Raw genomic sequence first — 13,671 nt, forward strand, 5'->3', positions numbered from 1 at the left:
AATACATACCATTTGTTAGCAAACTTGCACATACTTTCCATCCATTTACGTTCACTGGCACCAAAGCACAGAGAGAGTATGAACTGCTTTCCCATTTCCCCACAAGCATTCTTCTCCAACCTTTGATTAGCTAAACTGAAACTAGTTATAGGTCGGCTAAAAGCAGTTACCCATGTAAAACCAGTATATTAGTGAACAACCGATTATATTAAAAATGTGATACTTATTTGAGAATATCCTTACAAAAAACCCCCATGGCTTTTTAGGAGTCTTTTAAGCTGTAATCTAGTTTACATACACAATTTATAGCATAGAAACTAAGTCAGCTGCTATGTAATCAAGGCTCCTCATGAGAAGTACAGCTTTGCAGTAATCAACGTGCATTGTTCTCAACGTACAGGAGTCTGGAACACTGCAATCATTACCAAGGGCAGCTCACGGAGTTTTCCCCCTAAAATTCACAGGAAGACATTTTCACCTTCCCCTCCCACTCAGAAACTCTCCTAACTGCTCTGTTAGAAAATGGAGTCTGTCCTTCTCTGACACAGCTACTGCCTCCCAAACACAACTCCCACCTTTTGACATCTATGACTAAGTGCCTCCAGTATAAGACTCCACCTGCCCTGAAATGCCTGGTCTCTTCTTAACATGCTAGAAGAGGCTAGGCTGGCAGGAGAGACTATAGCCTGAGCTAACTTTCAGCTCTCCCTTCCTCCACACCCTGCTGTGTGTCCCTTTGCCCGCAAGTCCAGAGCAGGGACGCTGGCAAGAAGGGATGCTGCTCACTTCTGCAGAAGTGAGACCTCCTCTGTATGGAAATGCAGAAACTCTCCTGTGAAAAGCCGTTCCTTTGCATTTGGAACAGACCCAGATTTAACTGAAGGCAAATTTTCCTATTCAAATGGGAAACGAGCAGAAAATGCAACACATATGAGTAAAAACTCATGTGCATGAGAGTTCCTGTTCCTAGTAAATAATTATTACCTGCAGTAACAGGCAGTGCAGATCCTGCCTCTCCCCCCCACTCCCCCCCCCTTCCCCTTTCCCCCCCCCTTTACTTCAATCACAGCATCAAAAGAAAACTAAGACCTTTTAGAGACATAAGTGAAGCATTCCTGCTCTGGAATGGCATCAGCATCTGGACACCTGGCAAAACACAGTTCAGTACCTACTGTACCTATTTCTCAACCCTCATGACAGCAAGCATGAATATTCTTGCCTTTCTTCTTATTTACCAACAACATTTAAAGCCAAGAGTGTTCAGAAGTCCATTTCAGTGGGTTTTGTTCTGGTTACATTACAGCAAATTGCTTTGATCTGGGGGAGGGAGGAGGAGGGGAGCAGAGAACATCTTAAGTTCACAAAGCCAAAAGCCAAGATGCACAAAACTGAAACATTCCAAAGTTAAAAATAATCGTCTTCAAACTGCAAGAGCAGAGCTGTAATTTTGAGAAGTACAGCATGACATCATGGTTTATATGGGGCCAGCTCAATAAATCAAATCGTGCCTAATTAGAGATCCTACTGCAAATCTACATTATTTGGACAAATAATTAAAACAGGACAGTCGGTAACACAAGCCAGATATATTTACTAAAATATGTTCTTTTCAAACTTTTAGGTTCACTACTGCTTACAAAGATTTCACATTTAGTAAATTACAGACCCCCAAGCTTTTATTTTAGGCTGACTTCACTTTCAAGGAATTCTTCAATTAACTTTACGTTGCTTTAAGCTCTTCATCCAACGAGAAAACAATCTGTGGTTTCTTACGTCTTCCAGTGCCAATGGCTGCCCTCCACGTTTGACTTGCAGACTTACTGTCTTTTTAGAGCCAGGGTCTGTTTGCCTAAAACCAGCCTAGTTGTCATAGCATTTTGACAAGCCCTCTGTAAAAGGAGAACAAAACTTTGTGGTGGGTAAACTGCTAAGAATAATGAAGGTTGTTCTCACAATCTCAACAGACAAGCGCCAAATTTAAGGAACACTCAGCAATAAACCAAGAGCTGAAAGCTCTGACTACCTGAGTTGCCCTTCTTTCCTACCTACCCCAATTCTTAATTTTCCAGTTTCTACTTTTCTCTTTTCAGTTGTTTTTCTAAAATGTGTGCTTTTTCTCAAATCTAGAAGCTATGACATGCTCAAACATTTACAACCTAAAAAAACCAGTGCTATCAAACATTACTATCTGTAGATAGTCAGGATGCCTCTGAATTGTTGGAAATGCTGTAGAGACTTTGACTATCAGTTACTGGGTAGATAATGTTAAATCAAGAGCCAAAGAACTTAATAAAAAGCATGAGCTGAACAAAAGGGACAGGACTGATTCCTAAACTGCACATTTTTCCTCCTAGAGTTTGAGAGATTTTTATGTATTTTTTTAATCTCAGATTAAAAAAGAGGGGAGAATGGGCGGCTCTCCTTCCTTTTCTCTTCTGACGTTTGACTTGCTAAATAGACCAACATACAGGGAATTAGAAAAGCTGTAAAGAAAATGACTGAGAAGCAAAATGTTTGACACTGTCAACAAAAAAGGGCTACACAAAAATGAGAGTTATGTCTGTCAGTGCAGTATTATGTTGTCCAATTAATTTTCTTCTATAGAACGTTAACCAAGAACAGACATGGAGAAACTATCATTCACTTCTTAATACACAGATTTTAGATAAAATAATCCAGAGAGTTTTAAAGGAATCAAAGTGTATTAAATATTATATGCACTGAATAACAATGTTCATAAAGACATGGCAAATGTACATCCTTCAACCACAGCCACCATGATAAGCATAACCTTAAAACAGGAATGCACCTTCCAGACCTCCATTTGAATTCTTTGTTACAATAAAAATGCATCAGATGGGTAAATTAAGATTTTATTTTTTTTTAAAATAAGACTGTCTTTGTGGACAGAAATATTATGACAGACCTCTGTTAAGTGCAAGCATTTGGAGCCATAGCCATTCCAACTCCCTTACATTCTCAGTGTGCAGTGACAGATTTCTCAGGAAAAAAAAAAAACAAACCCGTAACTATTTGGACATACTTCTGAAAGCAACAGTGAAAATTAAGAAAGCAGCCTTCCCAAAGTAGTATCTATTTTTGCAATATGTGCTTTTAAAGTACAATGCTTACGGAATGAAATACTTCAGTTCTCTTGTGTAAACTTGTACAGATTGTTTGCTATTGATCTTCTGAGTCATATTTTGGCAGTAAACTGGTACCCTTGTAGAAAATATAAGTCCTACAGACTAAGTGATGTAATCTACATCTATATATAACTACTTTTTACTTTTTTTTTTTTTTTTTTTTAAGAGGAAAACTCAGGAAAGGATACGAAAATCAAAGACAGGTGAAACAAAAAACCCCACCCCAGAATGTATGTAGTTAAATTTCTATTTCAAAATAAATAATCTGGACTCCATACTTCATTTTTTTCCCCCAGATTATAAGCCTTGTGATAATGAAAACCTTCAGAAAAAAAGAGATTGTTTGTTTGTAGGAACATGGCTCTTAAGTCACAGGACAGAGCTCAGATGAAATAAAGTGGTGTTTCTACCTGTACTCAGGATGTAGGACTATAAAGTACTTTCTTACCTGAATGACATAAAGTGACTCTATAGAACCAGGGCAAAAACTGATCTCAAGGAAGTGAAATCTACATTTTTTTCACAGCAGATTCTTCTTTCCTTCCTGTCCCCAAGCTACTGTCTATTCAGAAAAAAAAGAAAAAAAAAGAAAAAAAAGAACATTGCACTGTAGCAAGGCCATCCATGTGGCTCAGGCTTGTGCAGCGTGTGCAGTACATGTATATACACGCACTGATGCAACTTTCCCTCTCTACTTCTGTTGTGGCTCAGAGCAGATGCCACAATGTCCAGGTTTCTAGTCCTTTGTGGAGTATGTAACCCTGCATGACAGTTTGGACAGAAGCCGGGAGAGCCCATGGAGGAAGGTAGCTGACAGAGGGAAATGAATACAAAGCTCTTGACCGGTAATTAAAAGCTTTGCTCAGCAGAGACATTGCCAAGAAAGGACAAGAGTGAGCGAGAGAAAGCGCATGAGCAAGAGTGAGGGCATGCACAGGACATGGAACACATGTGCTTCCCCGTTCCCTCTCTCAGGTTTCTCCCATCAACTGAGAACCACCACTACCTAAGGGCCCAAATCTCTTCAAAGTCTGGTTACCCTAAAAATAGGAACATGGTCAAGGCCAGTAACTGGAGGAATCCTACCCTTTCAATCTTAGGTCAATGTTTTCTTAACTGTCTGAAGCAGGGACTCACCGACGCCAGCTTTTTCATACCCTTTCCTTACTCCTCATGCCACCAGTGTCACTGCCTCTCCACCCTCCCACCTCCTCCTCATTGGCAGCTGGGAACCAGTTGTGTGGGGAGTGGTGAAGATGAGGACAAACACCATGAACCCACTTCTGGGCAACTACGAGCTTTGACTCTTGGAATAAAGCATCTCGAACTCCAGAGTTCATCTGAGAATATCACTAATTGCCTTTCAGATGGATTGTTCAAGGAAGAAGCATATTTAAGGCTTGAGAAAATGAAAATCCACACAGCTTGCATTGACTTTATTAGAGGCTGAAACCCACGTAAAATCTGTTTGAATAATAAGCAGAAGATTTTTTGCCTTACTTTACACAAAGGATCAGACTAGATGGCTACAGAGGGTCCTTCTGACTAACCTGTGACAATACAGATGCCAGAGAATTTTAAAGATCAGGATTATTTCCCAGTATAAATTACACTATTTCTTGTTTTAGTTTTGGTCTTCTAAAACCAGACAAAACCCAAAGGAATATTATGCACACAGCAGCCCAAAGCCTGCCTTTAGATACTGTCCAAATGACTTACTACTTTGACCAAGGAGATAGCAATACCTCTGTTTCCATTAATTCTCTATTGAGAATCACAGGATTCACATTGTTGATTTCCAGCATTACCTCATGCCCAGGCCTCTCACTAATTAAAACTATATACATATAGGAAAAAGAACAAAAAAGCAGAACTGCAATACTATGAACCAAGAGTGCCCTCGATAAAAGAAACGGACTGTTGTTCTCAACTCCTTTCCATAGGTTGATTGTGAATTGTAACCAGACAAGATCTTCTTTTTCAAGCTTCCAGCAACTGGCAAACATGTCTAATACACAGGAAGTCATATTTATAGTTGCATTACTCTCCACAATATACCAATTCTCTTACAATCAGAAGTTGTCTCTAGTCCTGCTAAATGAAAGGTCTTTTTCCTTGGGATTGCAGCCTTTTAACAAGAAGTTTCCAAATCTACAGTTAGTAATGGCTGCAGAGGCGAAAACACAGTACAGTACAGCTCCCCACATCACTGTTACATAGTAAAGACCTAGCAGACTTTGTTTTTTTACAAAAACAACACAACTCTGGAATCCTGGTATTGCAACTTGTGTTAATTACTCTGTTAGATCATCATTTAACTTACAATATGTGTTTAACATACCTACTTTTTGCTATCTAGCTTTGAATTCTTCTTGGGTATAGAGAGATAAAGACGTTACTACTACATAAGCTTTGTTATATACTTGGGCAGGGCCTTTGAGCACGCAGATATTCCACAGGAAATACGAAGCAGCACACTCTGCTTCATTAAAGGAAAACCTATTTCAAACTTCTTCAAACTACTGCACGTGACAGTTAATAACTTGCTTGTGCATTTGTACTATCACCCTGCATATAAAAAATTATTCAGAAAAAACCCAAACACCTACTTGACATTTTCAAATTCTCTTCCAGCAACCATACCAGAGTATTTAAAGGGGCACAGCACTAGCCTTAGTCGAGGATTCCCCCTCCTCCCTTAAATACAGAGAAAAAGAATACCATTTTTTAAGGAAGATAGAAAAACAGATTAATACTTTACCAAAGGAGAAATTCTTCCAAAGCAGAAAACCACTGCAAAAGTCATTCTTACCTAAAATTGAAAGAAAAGAGAGGGGAAAGTAAGTAAGATTAAGAATCATCCCTTGGAGCATTGCACTTTCAAAACATAAAGAATTCCTGAACCATATTTTACAGACATCATGACAGCCATGGAACAAATCTAAAGAAAACAAGCTACACCAGAACAGGAAATTGCAATTTCTTTGAAACAATAATTAACCTTAAGAAGGAAACCACTACTAATATAAACAAACAAGTAATAAATGAAACCCTTTTACCACAGGGAAACCTGTCTTAAAGCAGTAGAACAAGGGAATATAAAAAGAGTTTGCCAGATGTCATGGGTCTCTAAAGAAAATCACAGCAATTCAGTAGTAAGGATGATGCACACGCAGACTTCAAATAGGTCACCTTCAAGGTTTCAAAGAGGAGGCTGGACCACAGAAATTCAGTATCTTTTAAATAGAGAACTCGAATTTAAACTGAATGTAATCTCATACTGCTGGCATTTACACATAATCACGAGGAGTTTGAAGGATATCTAGCAGGCTAAATTGCTTTTATAATCATAGCTTTTGATGCCCAATCCTTGTCAATTATAAATAACTACAGTTATAGTAAGCATCTTGGTGATTATTTAATTATCTTAAATGGGAATCAGAAATGGGAAAAGATGAAAATCAGAAACTTGAACTTTTTTCATCAGAAGATAACAATTTCAAAATCTTTCATGAGAAACGTGCATAGAAAATTTAATAAAGGTCTAGTTTTTAGAATTTAAAATCATTACTTTTAACATAAAAACTCATTCTCAAATCTGAAGTATTAATTTCTTGCTTCCTTTTGCAATTGAGCAGTAGTCTGCTTGTTTTTACTGATATTCCAATGGGAGAAAAGAAGTTCACAGGGGTACAAGAAAGCTGTAACTAAAATAAATACTAAAAACAGAAACAATTTATTTCAGATGTTAAATCAACTATCTGCAAGTAACAGCATTTCAGATTGTCCTTATTTGTTCTTGTTTATTACACTGGTGCCTTTTGTGGTTTCTAGTATTTTGGCAACTGGAACATACACAGTAAAGCTAGCAACACAACACAAGTTTAGCGAAGGCAACCATAATTTGATTTAAAAACCAACACAGCATAGAGCAAGCAGCTCTATGAACAGTGGAACCAACCTAGTTGGGCTTCCTATAAATTTGTGTTCTATGGGGTTTGAAAAACCTTCCATAGGTCCACAAGCTCACACTAAGATCTACCTGGGAAGCCATTTTAATGAAATTTATTCAAAATTATCATCAAAATCTCTGTTTCTCAGCTGGTCCATCCCCATCACTGGGAATGACTGTCAGACAGACAGATAAAAGTCCTTCTTCCCTAGAAGAGCAAGCCAATCAGAGAAGCATCAGATCCAGTACTTCTACATAGATTCACTCCATTTTTACACAGTGGCGTTTAACTAAGAAAAAGAACTTTCCTGGTCTCCGAACCAGCTTCTTAACACTATAGCAGTGTTAAGTTTTGTGACTTCTTGCTATCTTTTACACTCATTTAGGAGGAAAAACCTTTATACAATGCTAAACCAGATTCACAGTCAGCAAGTTCCAATAACTTACCTACAAGGAGATTTTAGTAAAAGTCAGAAGTGGAAAATATTTGTTATGGAGATCTGAAACACAGATAGACCACCTGTGTCCCATCACCCTCACAAACTGGTTTTTTTCCTCTCTCTCCTAAAGGGATGTGGGAAATGGAAATTCCCAAAGCTCGACAAATGACAGAAAATAACATGTACAAATTAAGAATGTCACAACATTGCATTCAGGAAGCTTAAAAGATTATCGCTGGAAAAACCTTCTCAAATGGAAAAATGGTGGCAGCAGCAACCATGGGAGATGAGGAAAAGGCAGGCCTATCTGAAAATAAGATGCCCCCCCCCAATTCCCAGGAGGAAACATAGAGCAAGAATGAAGGAAGATCGCTGATGTTAAAGTTACGCACTTTTCTCATGCGGTTAAATCAAAGAGCAACAGTGCATTCAGAAACCCTCTGCATTACCCTGTAGCTGTCTACCTACTTGAGCTCACCAAGGGCTCCCAGGTAGCTAAGCAGCAAGCCAGAAAGCTCGAACAGTCAGCAACACCCCTGCAAGGGGCTGTTTTAAGATACAGGCAGACCACCAACGAACCAGGAACAAAGGCTTTGTTTCTGCAAAAGTCCCCACAGAGATAGAGTCTCAAAAGAACTGCAAGAAATCCCAACCTAGAGACGGTGTCTGGGCCCTTCTCAAAAGCCAGAGGGAGCCAAAGGAAAGGCTCGGGGCATAGACCTCTGCACTGCTGTTGCACTGCATCACCAGCATGAACCATCTCTCTTTGACACGTGATGCCTTCGTAGCACAACCTTTGAGCATCATGCCTATGCCCAAGATCATAATTTTCTTCAATTCCACTTGCTCTATTCCTTTTCTTTTTTCAAAAAACCAACCAAACCCTGAGGTCCCTCATATCCTTCTGGTATCTTGTAACGAGAGATTGCTCAAGTGATGAATGGATACCAAGAACATGCAAAGTCTGAAAGCAGATTTGAAGAAGCATTTCTGTGCACTCTCCCTAGAAGATAAGGTGACAACACCCAATTTTAAGTTTGCTGTAGGCTTCCTATGGTCCTGGTATGACTAATACACCCAGGTATCTTTTACACCAGGAAAGGTCACAGGAAGAAAGGCATACACAGCAAAAATAAAATACTCAATCTTCACTGTTTTGGAGACTTCACAGGGCTTTTTCTGAATATGCAGGACTCTAACGTTGGCTTTTTGCATCCCCCTATGCATGGTGATCTTTGGCCAAATACAAGATAAAAAGTACTGAAGTACCAAGATGACCATACAAAGCATTTGGAGAAAGCTACCTAGCTGCACGCAGAAACAAATGGTGACCTGGAGTGTTATCAGACAAGCTGTCTGAAGCTTGACAACAGACCACAAATGCCAACCAAAGAAAAGCATGCGCAAAAGTCACATTAATCCTTAGGTAAATCTGGCTTTAAGTAGCCCAATAAATAAGACTATGAACTATTGTTCTGGCCATTTAACCCACGTAAGTTATTTTGGCTTGGTACACTTGCTGTCAGGCCACCTGACCCAGGACACTGCTGCTAACATCTGTTTCCTGCCTCTTGGGCCCTTCCTCAATCAGAGCTTCCTCTGGACTCGTTTCACCGAGCCAAGGAGCCGGATGGAGTGCTTCGCTCTCTCTCTCCGTGGACTGTTTGCTGCTTTGAGCAGCAAAAGGCAACTACAACTTGACATGAACTGGAGAGAGGGCAATGGCCTGCCTCATAAACCTGGAAAAATGAAGGTACAGGTTTTACACAAGTTGTTTAAAGACAGTTTCTTTCTTGCATATCCACTTCATTTAGTGCCTTGCAGTTTTCAAAAAGAAATTTTTAAGCTTTGTTTGATTCATTGTCTAGTTGAAAGTGCAGGAGAAGAGGGGTTTAGGTAAAAAGCAAAAAAGCAGTTCTACACTCAAGGCGCTGGCTATTTAGCCAGAAGAAAACAAAAGCCAGAAATACCATTTCACTGCTCAAGCTGAAAGAGAGATTCTAGATACACAGCTTACATAAAGGCACGTGTCAAACAATATGCTTGATTTTTGCTTAAACACTGACTCACTGAATAAAATCTACATTACTCTTATGTAAACAGTTCCTTTAAAAGGAGCAAGATGAAATACAGGCAACATGGAGCTGGACGTGAACTTTTGCCATCCCCATTCAGGCATCTGTGTAATTATAATCATTAACTCCACTAGCATATACTGCAATATGTGCAAAATGTGCTGCATGTTGCATTAGAAAACTTCTTTTTTTTAAGTTTTTTTTATGATATGTTTATGTTAAGAATTTACTAATCTGGTCCACCTTTTGACACTAGCAGATCATAGGATGAGTTTGTTTTCCTTTAAGATATGTTTGTAAAATGTAATCAGAAAGCGCATACAGAATTTTATCTTGGCATCAGTATGGCCCTTATTAGAAGTAGTAAAGAGGTATACCTTATAGAAATAAGCTGGGGTCTTTTTCTGGCTAATTATTCACTTTGACCATTCTTTTCTCTTAAGGGAATGTTATTTCCAAGAAATGTCACTTATCTAAGTATGAGGGTTGTTTACATTCTACACAAATGTTACACTCTCAAGCTTTCATTTTTGAAAATGTCAAAAAGTAAGGGGGATGATGCTGTGCTTGTAAAAACATTCTTTATTAACAGAATGAGTCTCATGGCATTTTAGGTTTCCCACAAGACATTTTTCTGTCTATCATTTCAGAACTTTTTCCCACACATCGTGTTCCTGATACAGGCTTTGGCAGGTTGCAAGATATGAGCTGGCTGGAAAACGGTAGCTTGTTTTCCACATAACCTTCTACTGTTAAACATCAAGTACTTATTGCACAAGGTAATTCAGACTGAGCAGCATACACACAGAGGATACAACAGTTTTAGCTGAGGAAAGCTGAAGGATGCCAAATACTTCGTGACAGTTTTACAGAGAGAACAAAGGAATCTTGAAAAAAATAATCGGCATTTCTTGCAAATTCTACATTGTCTTCATTCTGGTCTCCTAAGAGACACCTGAGAGCATTTGACAGAACACTTTCTAGCAAGTTTAGGGGAACATCAATACAGACACTCTACAAGGAACCTGTAGTTAAAGAACACACATACGCAAATAGCAGAACAAATACTGATCTTCAGGTACAAAAGAGGTCCAGTCAGCCAGCCTACAATAAGGGAATGACCAAGACTTCAAAGTGTTACCAGTGAACATGCTCATGTTTTCTTGATCAGCAAGATGAACATCCTGCCTACCCCATTAAGGAACAGTTGCACCTGCAGCCCAAGGAAGTTTCAAAAGCTGGAGACAGCAGCACAAACTTGCCATTTGTATTCTGTAAGCTTGTATCTGTGCAAATACACAAGAAGAAACAGGAGGCTTTACTGACATACAGCAACTGACTCATGGGCCTGTTGCAAAGCTTACTAATGTCGTAACCCTATCATTGCTAAACCCATGAATGTGAAAAAGGCTTTAGCTGATAAAAATCAGAATTCACATAAGGACAGAGAAAGTTTCTAAAGCTGCCTGGACCACAGATATCTAATGGTGCTTTTCATTTAGCATTATGGTCAGCTATCTCTAAGAAGTGTATTTAATGTTTCATAAACATAGAGTTTAAAACAAAAGTGCTTCTAATCAGATCTGGCAGGAAAGGGAGAAATGCATACATAGAATGAGGTAAGTGTGATCTTGCCCAGCTGAAGAACAGGGAATGGCAGGGCTTCAGGCCATGACTCACTCAGACACTAAACAGTAGAGAGCTACAGATAATTCTCAGGTAAACTTTGCATGAGCCACTACGTCATCCTTCTCTACCCTTCCTGCATTAATCATGTCATTAGTAATCTGACGCAGCCCAAGAAGAATGTCTGATTTACAGGGAGCAGAGCAATGCTAACAGAACAAACACTTTGGCAGGTCAAAAAAGGAAAGAGCAACCTAAATTTCATTTTAGTCCAAACCACACCCTAGAAGAACAAGAAAACTAGGAAAAAAGAAAAACAAAACCTGAAAAAGTTATCTTCCCACAGTGAGATTGCATACTTCATTGAAAGTTCCTGATGAACCAGTTACTGAGAGTACAAATACGAAGGATATGCAAGAGCACATGGATAAAGAACCAGCCTGAACATGTACCTAAACAAAGCAAAGAGGAAAAAAACCCCCCCACGCTTTCTTTTGAATTTTTCATCACAGTTATGCGATTTCCACATTAGTCTAGATGGTTTTAATCATCTTTTATACCATTAGTTGTGAATCAATTGTACAGTGAGTACCAAGTGTACTGTTAGGAAAGAGTCATGTCCCAGCCAGGTATCCACCTTACTCCACTAAATTAAAAAGGACAAGGGGAAATACTGGGCAAGAGAAAAATGTAGAGTTTCAGAATTTCTTTTTAAAATTATTACTCACTCTGGATTGATAGCAGTCTCTTTAATTAATGTGACTATCATTTAAAATATTGTATATGGCTATTTCACCTTAAACATCTCAAAAAAGTAATGATCATTTGAAGGAAGGGCAGATCACTTCACTCTGAAACAAATAAAGTACCCTCTAGATTACCTAAAAAGCAGAATGAAATTATCCTTAAGTTTCTTGAAGCAAAGAAAATTACCACCCAAAACATGCAAGGGGTGCAGGTAGCAGCAGCAACTGCATTAAAAAAAGTCCACAAGAGCCATTTCACAGTAGCAGTTCTCAGAAGAGCATCCACAGCAAACGTGGGTTTTGTTCAGGTTCTCATGACTTCATCTGCTTCTAAGTCTTCCTAAGTAAGCTGCCTATTTTCTTAATGTTTCCTTCCCATAGAACACTCCCTTTTCCCTAACTTTCCTCTCATTTTATCTTAGCGCCAATCCTGTGAACTGCCAAATTGATTTCTTAGCTTCATGACTTTAAACCACAAGGTTGTAGATCTACTTTCCAACATAAGGCAAAGCTCTAGAAATTGAAAAGCAAAGTCAGAAAAAACTGTTTTATCTCCTCCTTTTCTTCTTCGTCTTTGGCCCACTACAATGGCTGCACATGAGCTACTAATACCTAAATGTGTCACCTCAGTTAAAAACACCTAATCGTTTTGTTCTTACTGATTATTCATGGCATCCTTTTCTCAATATTAAAAGTAGCATACAAAATATTACCAGTTTTATACCTAAAATGTTAAGACAATACATCAAAAGTATCAGTGGAATGCAAAATAACAAAGAAAGTACAACATTTATCTTCTGATACCAATTTAGAAAGCCTCTCCATTGTGTCATGACAGCAGGCCTAAATCTCTCATTAAAATTTAAATCAAGATGTTTTGAAGGTTTTTTCAACTTATGTAAATAGGCAGGTCCCTTCCCTGGCTTCTTGCTTTAAGGCCAACATTGACTTGAGAGAAGAAAAAAACTGTTTTGTCCCTGATAGTTGTTCAATGTCATATGCAGAAAACCACTAGTAATCTGCAATCCAAAATAGGAAGTAATCTGCTTTATAGCTATTCCCTTTCTCATCAGTTTTTTGAAGGCCAGCTAAAGACTATTTGGGTAACAGTGAAAAATCTCTCAGGAGAGTCCCAGCATAGATAAACAGGGCTTGCCAGAAAATGGTAGGTTGGTAAGAGTGATCTGTTTCTGCTTCATTCAGCAAAGGCGTTAAGAACAGTTTCACAACTTTGGTTTATTTTGGGAGGAGTGGGGGTGTCTGGTTTGTTCTTTTTTAATTTAAGACTTTCTGAAACCAAAGAAAAGATTTAGAGATACAATGCCAACACCTTAATGCATATTGTATAGCATATATGAGCATCCTGGGGGAAACCTGCACTCTGATAAACAACAGATTCCATCTTTCCCTGCCCTGAGGAGTGTAAACCAGGCTCACAGTTTACACCTAATCTAATGGTGGCTTTCAAAACAAACGCTTCAGACATACCTAGCAAATACTCCTCTTCCCACTCTGCATCCAAAACTTTCTCATGAAAAAAAGGCCTTCCTCCCTGACAAAGACTTCAAGGATATCTTCCAAATCTGCTGATGGCTTGCATTACATAGCACACCTAAGAATTTTAAACTGACCTTTGTCCCCTCGAGAGGGCCATCAGTCTGTTCCAAATGACCCAGGCACACTCAG

At 38.8% G+C, this 13,671-nt stretch overlaps 1 protein-coding gene across 2 annotated transcripts in view; it reads right to left on the reverse strand.

Moving 5' to 3' along the window:
• CMSS1 (cms1 ribosomal small subunit homolog) overlaps nucleotides 1–13,671 on the reverse strand; it is a 244,166-nt gene that overhangs the window by 114,329 nt on the left and 116,166 nt on the right. The window contains exon 2 of one of the 2 annotated variants that reach the window (XM_049824452.1): nucleotides 5,908–5,958. The exons of the other annotated variant lie outside the window; for it this stretch is intronic. Coding sequence (XP_049680409.1) covers nucleotides 5,908–5,958 — 51 coding nt within the window. The remainder of the gene's footprint in view (nucleotides 1–5,907; nucleotides 5,959–13,671) is intronic. 2 annotated transcript variants of the gene reach the window in all.

The sequence above is a fragment of the Accipiter gentilis genome, chromosome 21, assembly GCF_929443795.1.
Source record: "Accipiter gentilis chromosome 21, bAccGen1.1, whole genome shotgun sequence".
In the NCBI taxonomy this organism is placed as follows: Eukaryota; Metazoa; Chordata; class Aves; order Accipitriformes; family Accipitridae; genus Astur; species Astur gentilis.